Source organism: Leuresthes tenuis, unplaced genomic scaffold, assembly GCF_036924035.1.
Source record: "Leuresthes tenuis unplaced genomic scaffold, fLeuTen1.0.hap1 SCAF_5, whole genome shotgun sequence".
Taxonomy (NCBI): domain Eukaryota; kingdom Metazoa; phylum Chordata; class Actinopteri; order Atheriniformes; family Atherinopsidae; genus Leuresthes; species Leuresthes tenuis.
In genome coordinates this window covers 22114550-22131017 of record NW_027325359.1, presented here as the reverse complement: position 1 = coordinate 22131017, position 16468 = coordinate 22114550, and the positions used below count along the sequence as shown (strand labels likewise).

At 37.6% G+C, this 16468-nt stretch overlaps 1 protein-coding gene across 1 annotated transcript; it reads left to right on the top strand.

The window, feature by feature from the left end:
• The first annotated feature begins 2635 nt into the window (after nucleotides 1-2635).
• Nucleotides 2636-8925, top strand: asb15a (ankyrin repeat and SOCS box containing 15a). Its single transcript, XM_072385326.1, has 9 exons — nucleotides 2636-2739; nucleotides 2836-2888; nucleotides 3224-3355; nucleotides 3814-3978; nucleotides 5305-5550; nucleotides 5839-6010; nucleotides 6445-6970; nucleotides 7334-7487; nucleotides 8744-8925. The coding sequence occupies exons 1-9, from the start codon at nucleotides 2636-2638 to the stop codon at nucleotides 8923-8925; spliced, it is 1734 nt and encodes a 577-aa protein (XP_072241427.1).
• The last annotated feature ends 7543 nt before the right edge of the window (nucleotides 8926-16468 follow it).

Sequence of the window (16468 nt, the reverse complement as noted above, 5' to 3'; positions counted from 1 at the left end):
AACAAACAAAAATACTCCAAAAGGAGGCAATCAAATCAGCTATGATACTATGACAATAAACTATGAAACATACAAAGAAAAATCACTTACAAGGAGGCAAAAAAATTCAGGTTTACATAATGTGGGAAAAACAAAGTATAGACAACTTGGACTGTGGCGGCTGGGTGTATGACGGAACAAAACTCTCAGGCACAAGACAAAGGGAGACGCAGACTATAAGACACATGAGGGCAATGGAAAACAGGTGGACACAATCATGAATCAGGGAAGACAATCCAACTGGTGACATATGAGGAAAAGCAAGTGACCTGAAACAAAAGGAGAGTTACTTTTCAAAATCAAACAGGAAATGACAAGACAAGATATGGAGACAGGACAAAAATCCAACTTGACCTCAATGCGGTGTGACAACATTTAAGTGTACATAAATGTCTTTTTCGTTTTATGTAACATTTACAGAACCTGGAACAAATCTGTTACCAGGTTATGACATTTTTTTGCCACAATATCACTCCGGTTTAAAATTTTAAGAAAAAAGGTACAAATGAATATTGAAACTAAACAGTCTGTAATAAATACCATAAAATGTTTCATCTTCTTATAGTCAATACAATGCTTATATAAACTTTTTTTTCTACAAAAAATTGTTGTCAGTCAGTGATGGAGGTCAGTGCATTTGAATCTTAGCATCATCCAAAAATAGCAAATGGAAGTTCAACATTTTTAACATTCACAAGAACTTGAGATGATTAGATACAACATCACGTCATAATACATGCACAATTGTGGTATTACAATGAGCTAGAGAGGAGCTGTCATTTTTGACCTGGAACACCAAAACAGTTAACAAGAAATGGAAACAACCACTGGGTTAAACTGTGAGCATCAAACTGAAGTGCCATTAACATTTAGGAAATAGCTGATGTGAAAAGCCAATAATGCCTCTGCATTTCCATCATTTTTATCTTACATATTTACAGTCTATGACCAACAGAAAGTCATGTGAACTGTGTTAAAAAAATTAAAAATAAAGAGAAGAAAATCAGTATCAGGAAAAGTCAACAAAAAAACAAAAAGACTCATAAACAGCTGTAAACAAAAACCAGAGCATTGAAAATTTGGTCAGGAAACAAGAATGTTTCATCATAAGAATATTTAAAGCCTACATTGCAGAGCTTTCTGTTGTTGTCTGGTAGCTCAATTTTCCTGCAGCACTTGATTAGACTCAGCCAACAGTTTATGACACAGCCTACATCTCATATTTCTTAGTCAAAGCAATAGGGGAGAAAATAGACCTAACCATTTTGCTTTCCATGAAACCATAGACCCTCATCCTCTTTACTGCAAGAATCCATTGCCTAAGCTTTAGAGGCTTGTGGGATCTTGAAAGTGGGATTCCCACCAAACACGCAAAAGACCTGGCTTAGCTCACACAATAGCACATGTATATTTATATGAACCAGGTGTCCAGTACATGCCCCTTGTTGAACTTCAGCAGGCAGGGATGCAAGGCATTTGAAAGCAGGTCATGCGTTAATATAAAAGCACTCTTCGCTATAAGCAGAGTTTACCCATCATTGTGTGTAGCTCACATACCTGATAGGTGAGAATTCTTTGCTTCATTTACAGACACCTAGATATTCTAAAATTTGTGGCTGGGAACAGTATATGCTTTGGGTTTTTGAGACTTGGCAGTGGTAAGTTGTTAACAAGTTGTTTTTTGTTTGTGAAGGGCTGCACAAGCTGCTTGTTTTGTTGTCATTTAGCACAACTGACTTTCTATGTTTTTCATTGGATCTTGATTATGTATTTTCTGACAATGTTTGAGTGTCAAGGGATCTTTAAATCAAGTAACATTTAGCTTTTAAAATTAATTGTGTTGCTATGACTCTGTAAAGTTGTAAATTGGTAGAATCTAAAAAAGGTTAACATTTTTAAGAGAAAGGCTCAATTTAAAACCATGAAAATGTAGTTGTGAAACAACTAAAATACTGTACACTTGCATTCAATTGTAATTAATGAAATCTATATTTCTTGATCTGTTTTTTCGTTTGTTTCTGTAGCACCAAACAGTATAACTGTTTCAAAAAAGCCTCACAGAAAAGTATTAGAGAAACTCTGAGGAACTAAAAAATTTAAGAAATTAAGCATTCTATTTTGAAAACACTGCACATTATGATATATCTCAAAGTCCATGTCCAATTTGATGCAAGAATTCATGAGATTATATTGAACTGATGTCTCTCTTTTTGTATCTTGCTTCACCAATATCTGGTCTAAAAATCTTTACCGTCTTTGGTTTACTTATGGGATGCAGATTTGCAAATGTTGTGTATTTGATTGGAACTGATGAGTGTCCTGAAATTATTCCAGCGAAGCAGTTTTAGGAACACATCAGTGAGCCACTGAATCAACCAATGAGTCACTATAGACAAACTGGTCTACAGCCAATACATCTAAATTAGCAAATAAAGATCCAGATATGTCTTTCAGGAGGTGGTGGAGCCCAGTTAAGTAAGAGGACAATTAATATAGGACTAACAGTCCTCTGGTGACTAAAAACTCAATTAATGCATATCAGATTTGTAATGATGTACTAAAAACCTGCAATCATGTGTGTATTTCCTTAAGAGTGATGAACACTTATGAAGAGTATGATGAAGAAGAACTCAACAACTACATTATACAGCAAAGTATTCAAGACTCCTGCCAAGATGCATTTTTTAAATCTGCAGCCAGGTATAAATTTCACATCCAAACTTCTCTCTCCTCCACAAGATAAATGTATCAACAATCAACTAACTGCACTGTGTCTCCTATGCCCTTGACTGTTAGTTTATCAGCAGCGACAGATGAAAATCTCAAAGTCCTGGCAGCTATTGAGCAAGGTGAGTTCAACATCATGCTGGAAATACTTTCACCATTACCACAGACCTCTGTGTTCAATGTGTGGACTTTTCTATGAAGCCAAAAAAAGAGAGTCATACGACCTGTAGTTTCAGATGAGGATTGCTAAACATTATGAGGTTGGCAACCAGACAAAGGGAGTGAAATAAATAAACACAGAGAGTGGAGAGGTGTAATGAATGGAAAGGGAGAACAGGAAGTGCAAGTACGAAGTATAGAAACTTGTCTCAGCTCCACTGAGTTCTGGATCTATCTGATTCTTTTCTTTTCTTTTTCTAAAACTCCTGGGCTGTTGTTTCACTGTCATGGTGACCAGGTGATGTATCTGTGCTCAAGGAAATGTTGAAGCACACCTTTGCTTTCAGTCAGTCAGACAGTCGTGGCTGGCTTCCCCTCCATCGGGCCGCTTCACAGCCAGTCCTTGAGGTACTGGAGACCATTCTGGGATGTGAGTAGTCTCATATTGTCATAGATAGATAGATTACATGCTGTCACAGTAAATAGACTGCAAAATCAAATCATTACTTGCAAACACCTGAGCTGCTTCTGCATTTGGGTGACAACAGACCAGACAGAACAGCAACCACAGAGGGAAAAAAAACTGTTGTTTATCCCCCCTTTAATGGATTTTAAAAAATGGTGGCAAAGATGAAGCACACAGGGAGATTATATGAAAGATCACATCAGCAACAACTTTCTAAAACTGAGTCTTTCCAGCTGATGCCAGCAATGCTCTTTGTCAAAAATAAAATCTGATGTCAATACCTTTGTATTTAGTGTGGAGGTCAGCCAGCACCGAAGTGTCCATGGCTTACAGGCCCACCTGCCAGGTTAACACAGCTGACAGTTAGATATATGAAGTCCAGGAAAGTACACTGTGACCTCTCTATGTTGTCTTTCTGTTAGTGGAGGCTCTGGGGTTCAGTCTAGAGGAGAGGACCGTTACTGGTGGAGAGACACCGCTGACACTGGCAGTTAAAGCTGGACTTGGGAAGAATGTGAAGAGCCTGCTGGAGCATGGAGCATCACCTCACAACACAAACAGCAAAAATGAGACAGCGCTGCTACTGGGTAATACTGTAGAGCACAGAGTTAGTGAGTAAGAGGAACAGTGGTCCAACATTGTCTCCTAGCAATTCATTCTCATTCAGGACATTCTGGAATTATAATGCACAGTACCTCTGTACATAGCAGAGTAGGGCAGGGTAAACTCATAGATTTCCCTACCCAATCTCATAGACTTTGGTGTCTGAAATACTGTGAGACAGAAGCTGTCTTTGCTGATGACTTTACCTTTGTGGGAATTGTCCCTGTGTTTGTTGAATTAGGGAGAATGTGTGTTTATTTAGTCATAGAGTATATATTGTTACCCAACCCATGAAGCTTTCCTAAACTCCAAGTCAGAACAAAAAAATAAAAATGCTCACACAGGATGTTAATTCACATCATAGGAACTAAAGATTTTTTTTTTACTTCACCATCACTTCCATCTTTAAATGTTGGAGAAATCACTATAATGTATTTTTAAAAATTAAGCCAAAAACGCATCCCGTGTTTCAGAGTTAAAAGTCATCTCAAGGTGCCAACCTTAACACAATATTTTCAGTGTAAAATACAGAAGAAATTGAGTTTACAAAGTGTATATTTCTCATTCAAACTCTGCTTAAGTAAGGGAAATAAAGACTGTTCTGTGAAGATTAGGAGAAATGATGTCAATAAATGCTAAATTTATAAATGAATAGCCTATCGTAAGAGAACATATTTCTATTATGTTTTTCTTTGCTACAAAATAAATGATGACAGATCAGAAAATCTGATCTGATTGTAGCTATGTTTTCTTCAGTGGGTATTTGCCCAAGCAGTTTAATTGCAAATGTTGAGTGGTCCAGTGAAGAAAAAATAGTCACCACCCACCAGAAGTGTGCATGAATAACAGTTTTACTTAACACAGAGGTCTAATTCCAAGTTGAAAAATATAGTAACTACTTCATTCAGGTGAAAATCTAACATCACAAGCAAATGAGTAAACTTGTCAATTTGCAAACCTAGAAAATGGTATTAGAAAGGAGTAAAATTAACGATACAGCTGATTATGCTAGCCTCTGTTGCAAACAGCCTCTTAAAAACAATCTCAAAGTGCTACAGGAGTTACACCCATAAAAACAAGTAAAAAATTAAGATTTTAAGGATTAAAATGTCTCCTAAAGAGACATCGGGCTGATGTCCAGCCAATAATATAGTATATGTGCTTTGAAAACACTATTGTGAGATTTAATGTAAATATGAGATGAAAACCATGTTTCTCTAAGCTTTGTTTCTTCAGTAGATAAAATCTTTTGTTTTGTTTAACCCTGAAATTCTCTGCTGATTAAAACACATTTTCCGATCACTGTGCAGCTGTAAGAGCTGGCTCCTACGAAATGACACACACACTTGTCAATCATGGAGCTTGGGTGGAGCAAGGCTGCCGAAGAAGGTGGACAGCAATGCACGAGGCAGCCAAGGTTGGCAATGTAGACATCCTGATGTTCCTGCTAAGAAATGGTGGTCGGATAAACCACAAGGATGGGATGGAAGTGACGCCTCTTGCTGTGGCTGCTGAGCACGGACACCTTCATATCACTGAGATTCTTCTTAATTGTGGTACATTTGAAGATAAACCTTTAACTGCAGGCTTTGTGATTGTAGAAACAGAAAATTGTAAAAAACAAACAAACAAAGGGAGTAAATTATCCATGTGATAAGATATTACGATGACAACATGAAAAAATATAGTGGCTACATTATTATTATTATTATTATTATTATTATTATTATTATTATTATATTATTTGCATGGAAAAACCTATTGTCTCAAAAAATTTGGCTAACCCTGACAGTACCTTCTCCTTGACACATTAATTTTTTTTCTTCTTTTCAAATCCTGCACAGGTAGTAAGGTAAACTCTCAGGCTGTAAATGGGGAAAGTGTCTTGCTGGATGCGGCCGGATCAGGAAACACGGACTGTATTCAGCTGCTGCTGGAGAATGGTGCCAACCCTAACCTGCCAAGCATTACAGGGCATCTACCCATTCATAAGGCAGCATATGCTGGACACTACGAGTGAGCCCCTTCTGTGAAACACAGTTAAATTGTGAGCTGTTACGACCACATCTGCCTGCAAGGGTTGCTGTGCCAGTAAGGTTACATAGGTTGGGTCACATTAAGAAGTAGCAACCATTATTTCTTTTTAGAAATTGCTGAAATAAGATGTATTAGATACTTTGTGACTTAGTGATAGTTTACAAGGGCTGCTATGTTAGCATGCCAGCAAGTCACAGTAGTTTATTTCTGTCTTCTCTGTATTGGATTATATCCTGCCTCTGGTGGTATATGTGTAATTTTATAGCAATCTTGTATATTCTTCAAATTTGATCTTTTGTGAGTTCATTAAAGTTATCATGAGCTTACTTACTTAGCCTCTCATGGTAAATTTGTGAATTTTTGCCTTTTTTGTTTTTCATTTACTTCTCAATTCTTCTTTACTTTTTCCTCAGTGCTCTGAAAATGCTGATCCCAATAACAAATAAGAGGGCCATTAAAGAGGCAGGCCAGAGTCCAGTCCACTCTGCTGCAGAGGGGGGTCATAGCCACTGTCTGGAGCTCCTGCTAGCCTCTGGCTTTGATGTCAACTATCGCATGAACACCAGGAACTCTGAAAACTACCGGGACATGAGGAGAAGTGCTTTGTACTTTGCTGTCTCCAACGGGGATGTGGACTGCACCAAAATCCTGCTTGCAGCAGGTGCGAGGACAGACTTGGACCCGCTGTGCTGCCTCTTGGTGGCAGTCAGGTCTTGCCATTATGAGATTGTGAAGCTGCTATTGGCGGCAAAGGCAGATGTGAACTGTTACTTCACAGTGGTGAGTGACACAGTGTTTCCCACAGCGCTGCAGTACTGCCTTAAGGATGAAGTGATGATGCGGCTTCTGCTCAATAACGGCTATGAGGTTGAGAGATGTTTTCACTGTCACCATGACAATGCACTTGATGATGTAGATGAAGTAAATGGGAATATTCCAGTGAGTGTATTTCTCTTTTTCCCTGATTTTTTTTTTTTCAGTTGTGTAAAGAAAGTTACAAATTTGAAAGTAAAGCCTTAAAACAACAGCTTAATAACTTTGAACTGCAAACTCAAGGCAGAGAAATAAAAAGCAGGGGAATGATTAGTTCAGAAAAAACTTGATTCCCCATTCATAAAGATGGAAGTTTAAACTTCTAACTATTGCATTCATTGTTGTATTTTATGATAAATTTTTGTATATTATTTAGTTTAATGGTTCTATTATTATTTTCCTTGTCATGTCTTATTATATTTGAGTGCTTTAAATTTATTTGTATTCATGCAAATATGACTGACCCTTTTGTATCTGTCTTCTCTCCAGTTCTGTGAGTTCATGACTCTTTGCTGCCTCAAGCATCTGTCTGGGAGTGTGGTTCGCATTCTGCTGGATTATGTCAGCCATGTCCGCATCTGCTCTAAGCTCAGGTTCATCTTGGAAAAACAAAGACAGTGGCCTGAAATATGTGAAATCCTCTGTGAGTTTATTCAAGATATACAAACAAATATAATGTTTTTCTTGCAAAGGTTTACCACCTCATATAAAATAAAGTCACCTGAAGAAACGATTGTACTTTTGTGATATCCAAACTAACTTTCAGGTGAAACAAAGTACAGCCACATTACTCAGCAAAAAAGCCCAACACACGACTACCATGTTTAAAAAAAATTCTAATTTTCAGCGAAGTCTGTGACAGAGGTAAGATTTTCAGAGTCTATGTTTACCTAATTATAATAAGTCCAGAGAAGTTAGTTTATGGAATTTTGTCTCTGTTAGTCACAATCACCATCTTCACCTCTACATTTAATTTGGAAAAAAGCAAGTTACACTGTCACTTGATCATTGAAAGCTGTTATGGTGCATTTTTGCATTACTAAGACAGGTTTTTAGCTCTGTTAATAAATTAATCTTTTGGGTGACAAAACCAAAGTATGAATGCATAAAAATTTCTTTTGACCTATTATTCAATACATTTATAATAATAATAATAATAATAATAATAATAATAATAATAATAATAATAATAATAATAATAATAATAATAATAATAATAATAATAATAATAATAATAATAATGTGTTTTTGGCTTTTTGTCTATATGCAAATGCAGTTTTATTTCACTGAAGATGGAACTTAGGGAAAACCTCTATCCAAGATAAACAATCTCATTTTGCTGTGTTGACATGCATCAGGGAAAAAAGGATACTTTTGGAAATAGTGAAGACTGTCCTGTCTGTTCCTACATGTTTTTCTTTAATTCATCATGCCCCATCTATGGTGGCCCTGAAATGCAAATCAGAGCGGCAAAAGAGAAAACGCAACGGTAAATCAAAAAACACAAAAGTAAAAGAGAAATGATTGATTTGCCATTGTGTTTTTTGATTTGTCATTTCTCTTTTGCTGTTGGGATTTGCACTTCAGGGCCACTGTACCCATCAGATGTCCATACCCACAAGCAAATTACTCACTGTTTTCTGTTTATTCATGTAAAAGCACAGCTACTATACATGCAATTTACGTGAAGTGTGTTAAGATTTTGTTTGTGTTTGAATTTGGTTTAAGCCTTTTACCTGCACATAATTGTGTACATACACATAATTGTGCACATAATTGTGCAGGTAAAAAGTTATTCAGGTTGTGCAGGTAATATTTTCTTTTTGTCATTCAGTTTTTTTCTTTTAAATAACAGAACGATCTGAAAGTTAAAATTATGTCCTTAACCTTGTTTTCTAGGCAGTCCACGATCTCTTAGGCACCTCTGTCGAGTGACGATCAGGAAGAGTGTTTCCTTGAAGAAACTAATCAACAAAATCACAAACTCACAGATTTTTCCCCCAAGACTGAGACGCTTCATTCTGTACGAGGAGCTGGACCTTTACAGCATGACCCTGAATGCATCATGTGAAGATCTGTAGATGTTGTGCAAGAGTTCTGCTTGTATTAGGCAGATGTGGCTATTTTCTAAATTGTTAGTTTGATAAATGTTGTCTCATTCTTAGTAATATACTGCTTAAATTGAAACAAATGCAATATTTCCTTTTGTGGTACTTACATGTAATTTACCCCAATGACCACTTACTTTGAGAAATTCTTGATTTTCCTCCACAATAACACTACTTATTTAATCATTTTTAAAAACTGTATGTACATTTGGAGCATTTGGACCAAAGCAGTTGTATTGAAGTCAGAAATTATAAACAGATAAACATTTTGTAGGTTCTAATCTTTACATAAGAACTTGTTAATAATAAAAGTGTCTCCAATTAGCAGCCATCTTTCATACAATCATCAGATGGCACCAAAGAAAGAATATCAATCAATCAATCAATCAAGCAACATTTATCTATGTAGCACTTTACGACATCCAAAAGGTGAGCAAAGTGAATGAATTTTAATTTCAGATTTAAAAAGTACTAGGTCCACAATGGTACATACGTTGTGGGGGGGTAACTTGTTTCACATCTTGGGAGCAGCAACAGGAAAACAGCGATCACCCCATTGTTAATACCTAGACCTTGGTTTTTCTAAGGTGCATTGATTTGAAGACCTCTGTGTCATCTTATGTTTATGAACAGTGAAAATTTTAAAGACTAGGATAAAATAGTTACTTCTTGATAAGCAGCATCCAGACTTTTGTCACATGAAAAGCATTCGGTTGGATTTCATTGTCCTATCTGTCTATAAAATAACACATCTTGTGTTTTCTGATATAAGATAATTGTTTGATTAGAAAATATATATATTGCTGTTGCGTTAATTTTGCAATTTTTAACAACAATATAAAAATGTTTCACTCCCTTTTGAAAATATCAAGCTCAGATCATCCTGTTTCCACCTGCTGGATCTCAGTGCCTGTGCTCTTTAAGAAGCTATTTGCTGTTATTTATGATTTTGAGCCTTGATTATATCTATTTGGTATATTCTTGTGTATGAACTTCAAATTTTGCAAACATACAGAATGTCTTTATTTTGAAGTGCTGGAGGATAGGAAGAATTAACAATCAACCAATTTACTGTTCTTTGGAAATGAACTGTAAAAGCCTCTTACTAAACATACTTTGTTTGTTGATCAGTATGTTATGCAGAGTAATTTTGCCCTTTATTTTGTAAAATAAATGGGTAAATTGTGAAACAGCGTACTCTATCAATTGTTCAGCTTCTCTGTGTCAGTACCCCTTTTCACCTATCAGTTGTGGCATATCAGAAAAGAAAAAAAAGTCCTCTTTAACCTGCTGCTGTTTCTCCTTGGTAACTAACGCATACCTTGGATACCTTGGTAACATACGCATAGGAGGCATAGAGAAATCAGTTGAGTGACAACCAGTGTTGGTCAAGTTACTTGGAGATGAAAATTAGTTACTGATTGCTTCTCCAAGAAAGTAATCCAGTTACTTTACTGATAACTTTTGAAAAACATGATGCACAACCTGAGTACACTATAAAGCAATAGACCTATCAGCCAAATTCTATTGTTTCGGGGGGTTTCTCAATGAGTTTCACATTCTTGTGCCGGCTTGCTAGGTTTTTGCTCATATTTGAGGTGGAATTTTTTGGTATGGATAAAAAAATTCTTCCCACACAGAGTGCACAGCAGACGCTAATGTTTTTGTCACTTTTTACCGAGTCAAAGTCAAAGTAATGTCGGTACTTCCAAACCTGGTCCTGCTCTCTCCCGCGCTCCATGTTATCTCTTGTTGATCTACACGCACTGACATTGCACAGCTCATACATGATTGTCATGTGACACGTGACACAAATCATGGTTCAGTAACGCAGCCTGCTTGCGGGAAAGTAACAGTAATATAATTACTGTTTTTGCAATTGTAATCCCTTACTGTACTCGTTACTTGAAAAAAGTAATCTGATTACAATAACCGCCCATCACTAGTGATGGTTCAACAATGCGGGCTTGCCCTTACATACATGGTCTATTTTGCATCTGTTATTGCCTCCCTTGCTGGCTCAGAGCAGTGGAGCCTATGCTGTTTCTGTAATTACATATATGACACTAATCTGCAATGAAGAAATCATCAGTCTCGGGTGAGCTTGATAGACTCATGTGAGAAGGTCTTCTGGCTCTGATGCTGCTGATGTCTCAACAAATGTTTGCAAAGCACATTGCAGTCTCCACCAATTGAAGATATCCAATATTTTGCTGCAAACAATGAAGGACCTAAGCTTCTTCAAAACATAGATTCTGTTCTGTCCCTTCTTGTGGACAGTCTCACTGTTGAATTTCCAGTTAATTTTATTTTCAAGGTGAACACCCAGGTGCCTGTTGCCCTGCACCACCTGTCCCAATATATAAATTGGGCTATTCCTGGTCCTCATAAAATTCACAGTCATCCCCTTTGTCTAGTTTACAACATTGGTTTGTTTCCATTTTTTCTTCTACGTATGTTATTGTGCTTAGGCATAGATAGGCAGTTGGTCATGTTCTTTGTGGTGTGTTCAGATGCTATTTCTTTGCCTGAAGCTTGTCATGTCCCAGCAGGAGGCCCTTTTCTGTTAGTTGGCATATAGTTGATCTCCTCTGTAGTAAAAACACAACAGTTCCCTGGGGAATCATGATGACAAGAAATAACAAAGAGCAGTCAGCTCAATACTATTTGTCATTAGCTTTTAAAAATGTGGGCATAGTGTTACTGTATTCTACTATCTGCTTTTGGAATGACACGCATCTTAAATATACTGGAACAGGTGATATCTATAAATAGTGTGGATCAGTGCTTGTGTGTATGGACTGTGAGGGTGGGGGTTGGTTCAACTGCAAACAGTGCGCTGTTTAGTTCTGTAACTCTAACACTGATACATTTAGCAGGTGAGAAGGACATATATGTTATAGCTAATCCTTATTTTGAAAGTAATTCACAGGATTTGAGAGGAGTATGCAATTGCTGATGTTAGATTACCAATGTTATGTCAGATCAACAGCACTAGAGTCACAGACTCGGGGGAACTGAAGCAAACAGTTTAGTAAAAACACCTTATATTTGACCTCAGTTGCTGAATGTGACTCTGTAATCAAACACCATCATATTCATTACACTTCCGAGCTAAATCCCATTTCGTGCATAGTCATTTTATTCAGCAAAATTGTCATTTTATTTAGCAAAATTATTTAACCTCGTGTGTTTGCTGTAGTCAGAGTGAGATGAATGGACGCAGCTGATGCCATGGATGAGGATGAACGTTCAGCTGATCATTTGAGAGTCAGAGAGCACAACATTTTTCCATTACCACATGTAGAAGTGAGGATATCAAGCTTGTGAGGGCCATTACAGAAGGTAAAGTAAAACCCTGGTGTTTATGGTAATTCACATAATTTCCATTGTTTCATACCATTAGCAGATGATGGCAAGGGAGAAGACTGACAATAACAAACACTTTTAACTTGTTTGTAATTTTCAAAGCCATGGAGGAGGACTGTAGAACCAATCCTGAAGACAAATTAGCATTTAAAATGATCGCTGATGTGCAACAGAGATTTAAATCTTGCTATTTGGGTTGAAATTCAAATATGATACAGGAGAAATTAACTGAAATTATCTCCCAGTCTGCAGATTGGTCTAGTGGATAACATTATAACCTCATGGCAAAAAAGTTCTATGTTCAAATCTTGGCTTACGTTTTTCTGTATAAAAAGGTTGTTTGCTCTCCCCGTGCCTATGTGTTTTCTTGGAGTAGCACTGCTTCCTCCCTCCACCCAAAAGCGTGCATGTTAGGCTAATTATTGACTCCAAACTGACTGAAGGGGTGGGTGTGATCATGCATGGTCTTTGTGTTCGTCCTGTGATGGACTAGTTACATCTCCAGGGCATAACCTGCCTCTTGACCGATACCAGCTGGAATAGGCAAGGCAAGTTTATTTGTATAGCAAGATGATTCAAAGTGCTTAACAGAGATATTAAAACAATAGAAATAAAAAGCATGATTTAAAATTTAAACAAAAAGAAAGAAATAAGAACAATAGATAAAATCAGAACAATAAAGATAAGATTGAATAAAAATGTGATAAAATAATATATATGAAAGATAAAATCAGTAGTTAAAATATGATTATGTTTTGAAACTCAAGCTCATTTGGAGCTTTATTCAAATGCAGCTGAAAATAGATGTCTTCAACCTGGACTTAAATACACTCAGTGTTTCAGATTATTGCTCCAGACATGTGGCGCATAGAAGCTGAATGCAGCTTCTCCAGGTCTGGTTCTGACCGTGGGAACTGATAAAAAAACGGATCCATATGACTTGAGGGGTCTGGGAGGTTCATACTGGGTCAGGTATTTTGTATGTATTTTGGTCCTAGACCATTCAGAGCTTTATAGACCAGCATCAGAACTTTAAAGTCTATCCTCTGATGGACAGGCAGCCAGTGTAAAGACCTGTGTAAAGATCAGTTGGACTGATGTGGTCCACTTTTTTGGTCTTAGTGAGGACTCGAGCAGCTGAGTTCTGAATGAACTGCAGTTGTCGAACTGACTTTTTAGGTAGATCTCTAAAAATGCTATTACAATAATCAAGCCTACTAAAGATGAATGCATGGACTAGTTTTTAACCTTGATATATTCTTAAGGTGATAGTAGGCTCCTCTTTGTTATTGCTTTAATGTGTTTTTCCAAATTTAGGTCTGAGTCCATCACTACACCTAGTGTAGGTGTATAGATTGAAGCTCTGTGATGACCTGCAATCGTTTCTCTTTGGCTCCAAAGACAATTACCTCAGTTTTGTTTTTGTTTAGCTGGAGAAAGTTCCACTCATTAATCTCCTCAATGCCTTTACCAAGGGCCTGTACAGGACCTCGGTCTCCTGGTGACATTGTAATATATAGCTGCCTGTCATCTGCATACCTATGGTAGTTTATTTTGTTGTTTTTTATAATCTGTGCCAGTGGGAGCATGTAGATGTTAAACAGAAGAGGTCCAATGATGGAATCTTGGGGAACTCCACATGTGATTCTTGTCTGCTCAGATGTAAAGTTACCTATTGACACAAAGTACTTCCTGTTCTCTAAGTATGTTTTGAATCAGTTTAGTACAGTTCCGGAAAGACCCGTCTAGTTCTCCAATCGTTTGAGTAATATATTGTGGTCAACTGTATCAAAAGCAGCACTGAGATCTAGTACAACTAAGACTGACATTTTTCCACTGTATGTATTCAGACATATGTCATTAAAAACTTTGGTCAGAGCAGTCTCAGTGCTGTGATGCTGTCTAAAACCTGACTGAAAGGTATCATTGCAGTTATTTTGTCTTAAAAAGTAATTAAGCTGTTGAAAAAACGCTTTTTCAATGATCTTACTTAAAAATGGGAGATTTGAGATGGGCCTGTAGTTGTTCATTTGTGTCTTGTCAAGATTGTCCTTTTTCAGCAGAGGTTTAATAACAGCTGTTTTTAGTGGCTCTGGAAACACACCTGACATTAAGGACAAATTTACGATCAGTAACAGGTCCGACTCCAAAATCTTTGAGACCCCTTTGAAAGAAATCTGTTGGCAGGATGTGTCAGGGCCTCCGGACACAGGACTCATGATAGAAACAACACACTGGCACAAGACAAGGGAGTCGCAGACTATTTGAGTACATGAGGAGCCATGGGGAACAGGTAGAAACACTTTGGGAATCAGGGAAGACAATCAGACACTTGACACAGGAAGAAGGGCAAGGTACCTGAAACGAGAGGGACGTTAGTGATTTCAAAATAAAACAGGAAATGACAAGACAAGACATGAATCAAAACATAAATCGTGACAGAATCTTTGGTGGGCCAGGCTTGGTCGTGGCAACAGGCTTGGTCTTATCATTTTTGGTAGTAACAGTCGGGGTCGTGGCTGGAACCTGGCTGTCTGTGAAGAATTTGGCAAAATCATTGCAGGCCATGGTGGAATGAAGTTCAGTTGCCACTGACACAGGACGGTTTGTTAGCCTGTCAACTGTAGCAAATAATTTTTGGTGATGATGTCAGAGAAGTAGGAATTCCTTGCATTCCTCAGGTGTAGATTATAAGAGAGAATTTTCTCTTCATGTCATAATGTCATAATGAACCTCAAGATTGGTTTTTCTCCATCTGTGCTCAGCTTTCTGACACTCTCTTTTCCCATTTTTCACCAGTGTAGAATTTCGCCATGGAGAGTTCTTCCTTCCAGAGATAACCTTCACCTTAATGGGAGCAATAGTGTCCATAACGTTTAACATTTTAGCATTGAAGCTACTGACGAGCTCGCTCACTGAACTGGTAGGCGTTAAAGAGAAGATCTGGTTAAAGATCTCACTGCTGTTTTCAGATATACACCGTTTTGAGATAACTGCTGTTGGGACTTTTGTGTGCACTGAAATCATACTCTCAAAGAAAACACAGTAATGGTCAGACAGGCCCACATCAGACACAGTAATCTTTCAAATGCTCAGACCCTCAGAGATCAGTAAGTCTAGAGTGTGCCCCCTATTGTGCATGGCCTCTGTTACATGCTGAGTCAGCCCAAAGTTGTCCAGAGTGTTGCTCAGGTCTTTAGTCCCTTTGTCCTGAGGGTTGTCCATATGGATGTTAAAATCACCAAAAATGATTACACAGTCAAAATCAACACAGATCATAGACAGCAGTTCACTGAGGTCATCAAAAAAAAGTCTGCACAGTAAACATTCAGAAACAGGACTCTGGGTGAGGCCTTCAGCTGTATAGCCATATTCAAAGGACTGAAAACTTCCAGGAAATAACTGCTTACATTGAAATGATTCATAAAATAAGCCTGCGAGCCCTCTTCCTCTCCTGCTCACTCTGGCCTCACTGATAAAACTGTAACCAGGAGGGGCCAACTCAATGAGAACAGCAATTCAATTCAGTTTCAATTTAGTTTTATTTATATAGCAACAAATTACAACAATTGTCATCTCAAGGCACTTAAATGATATAGTCCAATTCAAGCCAATTGGAATTCAATTCATTGTAATCATAATCCAATGAAATCTAATTCATTCATTTCAAAATTATCCAATTCATTCAAACAGAGCCAATTCAAAAAATAATATCCTAGCTAAGGAAACCAACAGATTGCACCGAAACTTGTCTTCAGTCCAATCTCCCGTCCTGAGCGTGCCTGTGACGACTGTGGAAAGGAACGACTCCCTTTTAACAGGAAGAAACCTCTGGCAGAACCAGACTCAGGAAGGGTGGCCATCCGCCTCGACCAGCTGGGGTTTGAGAAGACAGAAAAGAGGGGGGAAAATCACCATAACACCATTCAAAGGATGCCTGTTGGAACAGGGAAACACATGTTAATAACCACAATAATGTCACATGTACATAATATCATTTGAGAAATTAAACGAGGGTAAAAAGAGAGCAAAGTGAGGAACGGTGTGACAGATGAGGTCCCCCAGCAGTCTAAGCCTATAGCAGCTTAACTATGGGATGTTTCAGAATTACCTGAGCCATCCCTAACTATAAGCTTTATCAAAATTT

Bases quoted from the DNA above. Each gene is read 5' to 3' on its own strand.
- asb15a (XM_072385326.1), top strand. From the start codon at position 2,636: ATGAACACTTATGAAGAGTATGATGAAGAAGAACTCAACAACTACATT. The intron at 2,740-2,835 runs GTATAAATTTCA...CTTGACTGTTAG, and splicing joins TTTTTTAAATCTGCAGCCAG to TTTATCAGCAGCGACAGATG. The intron at 5,551-5,838 runs GTACATTTGAAG...AATCCTGCACAG, and splicing joins TGAGATTCTTCTTAATTGTG to GTAGTAAGGTAAACTCTCAG.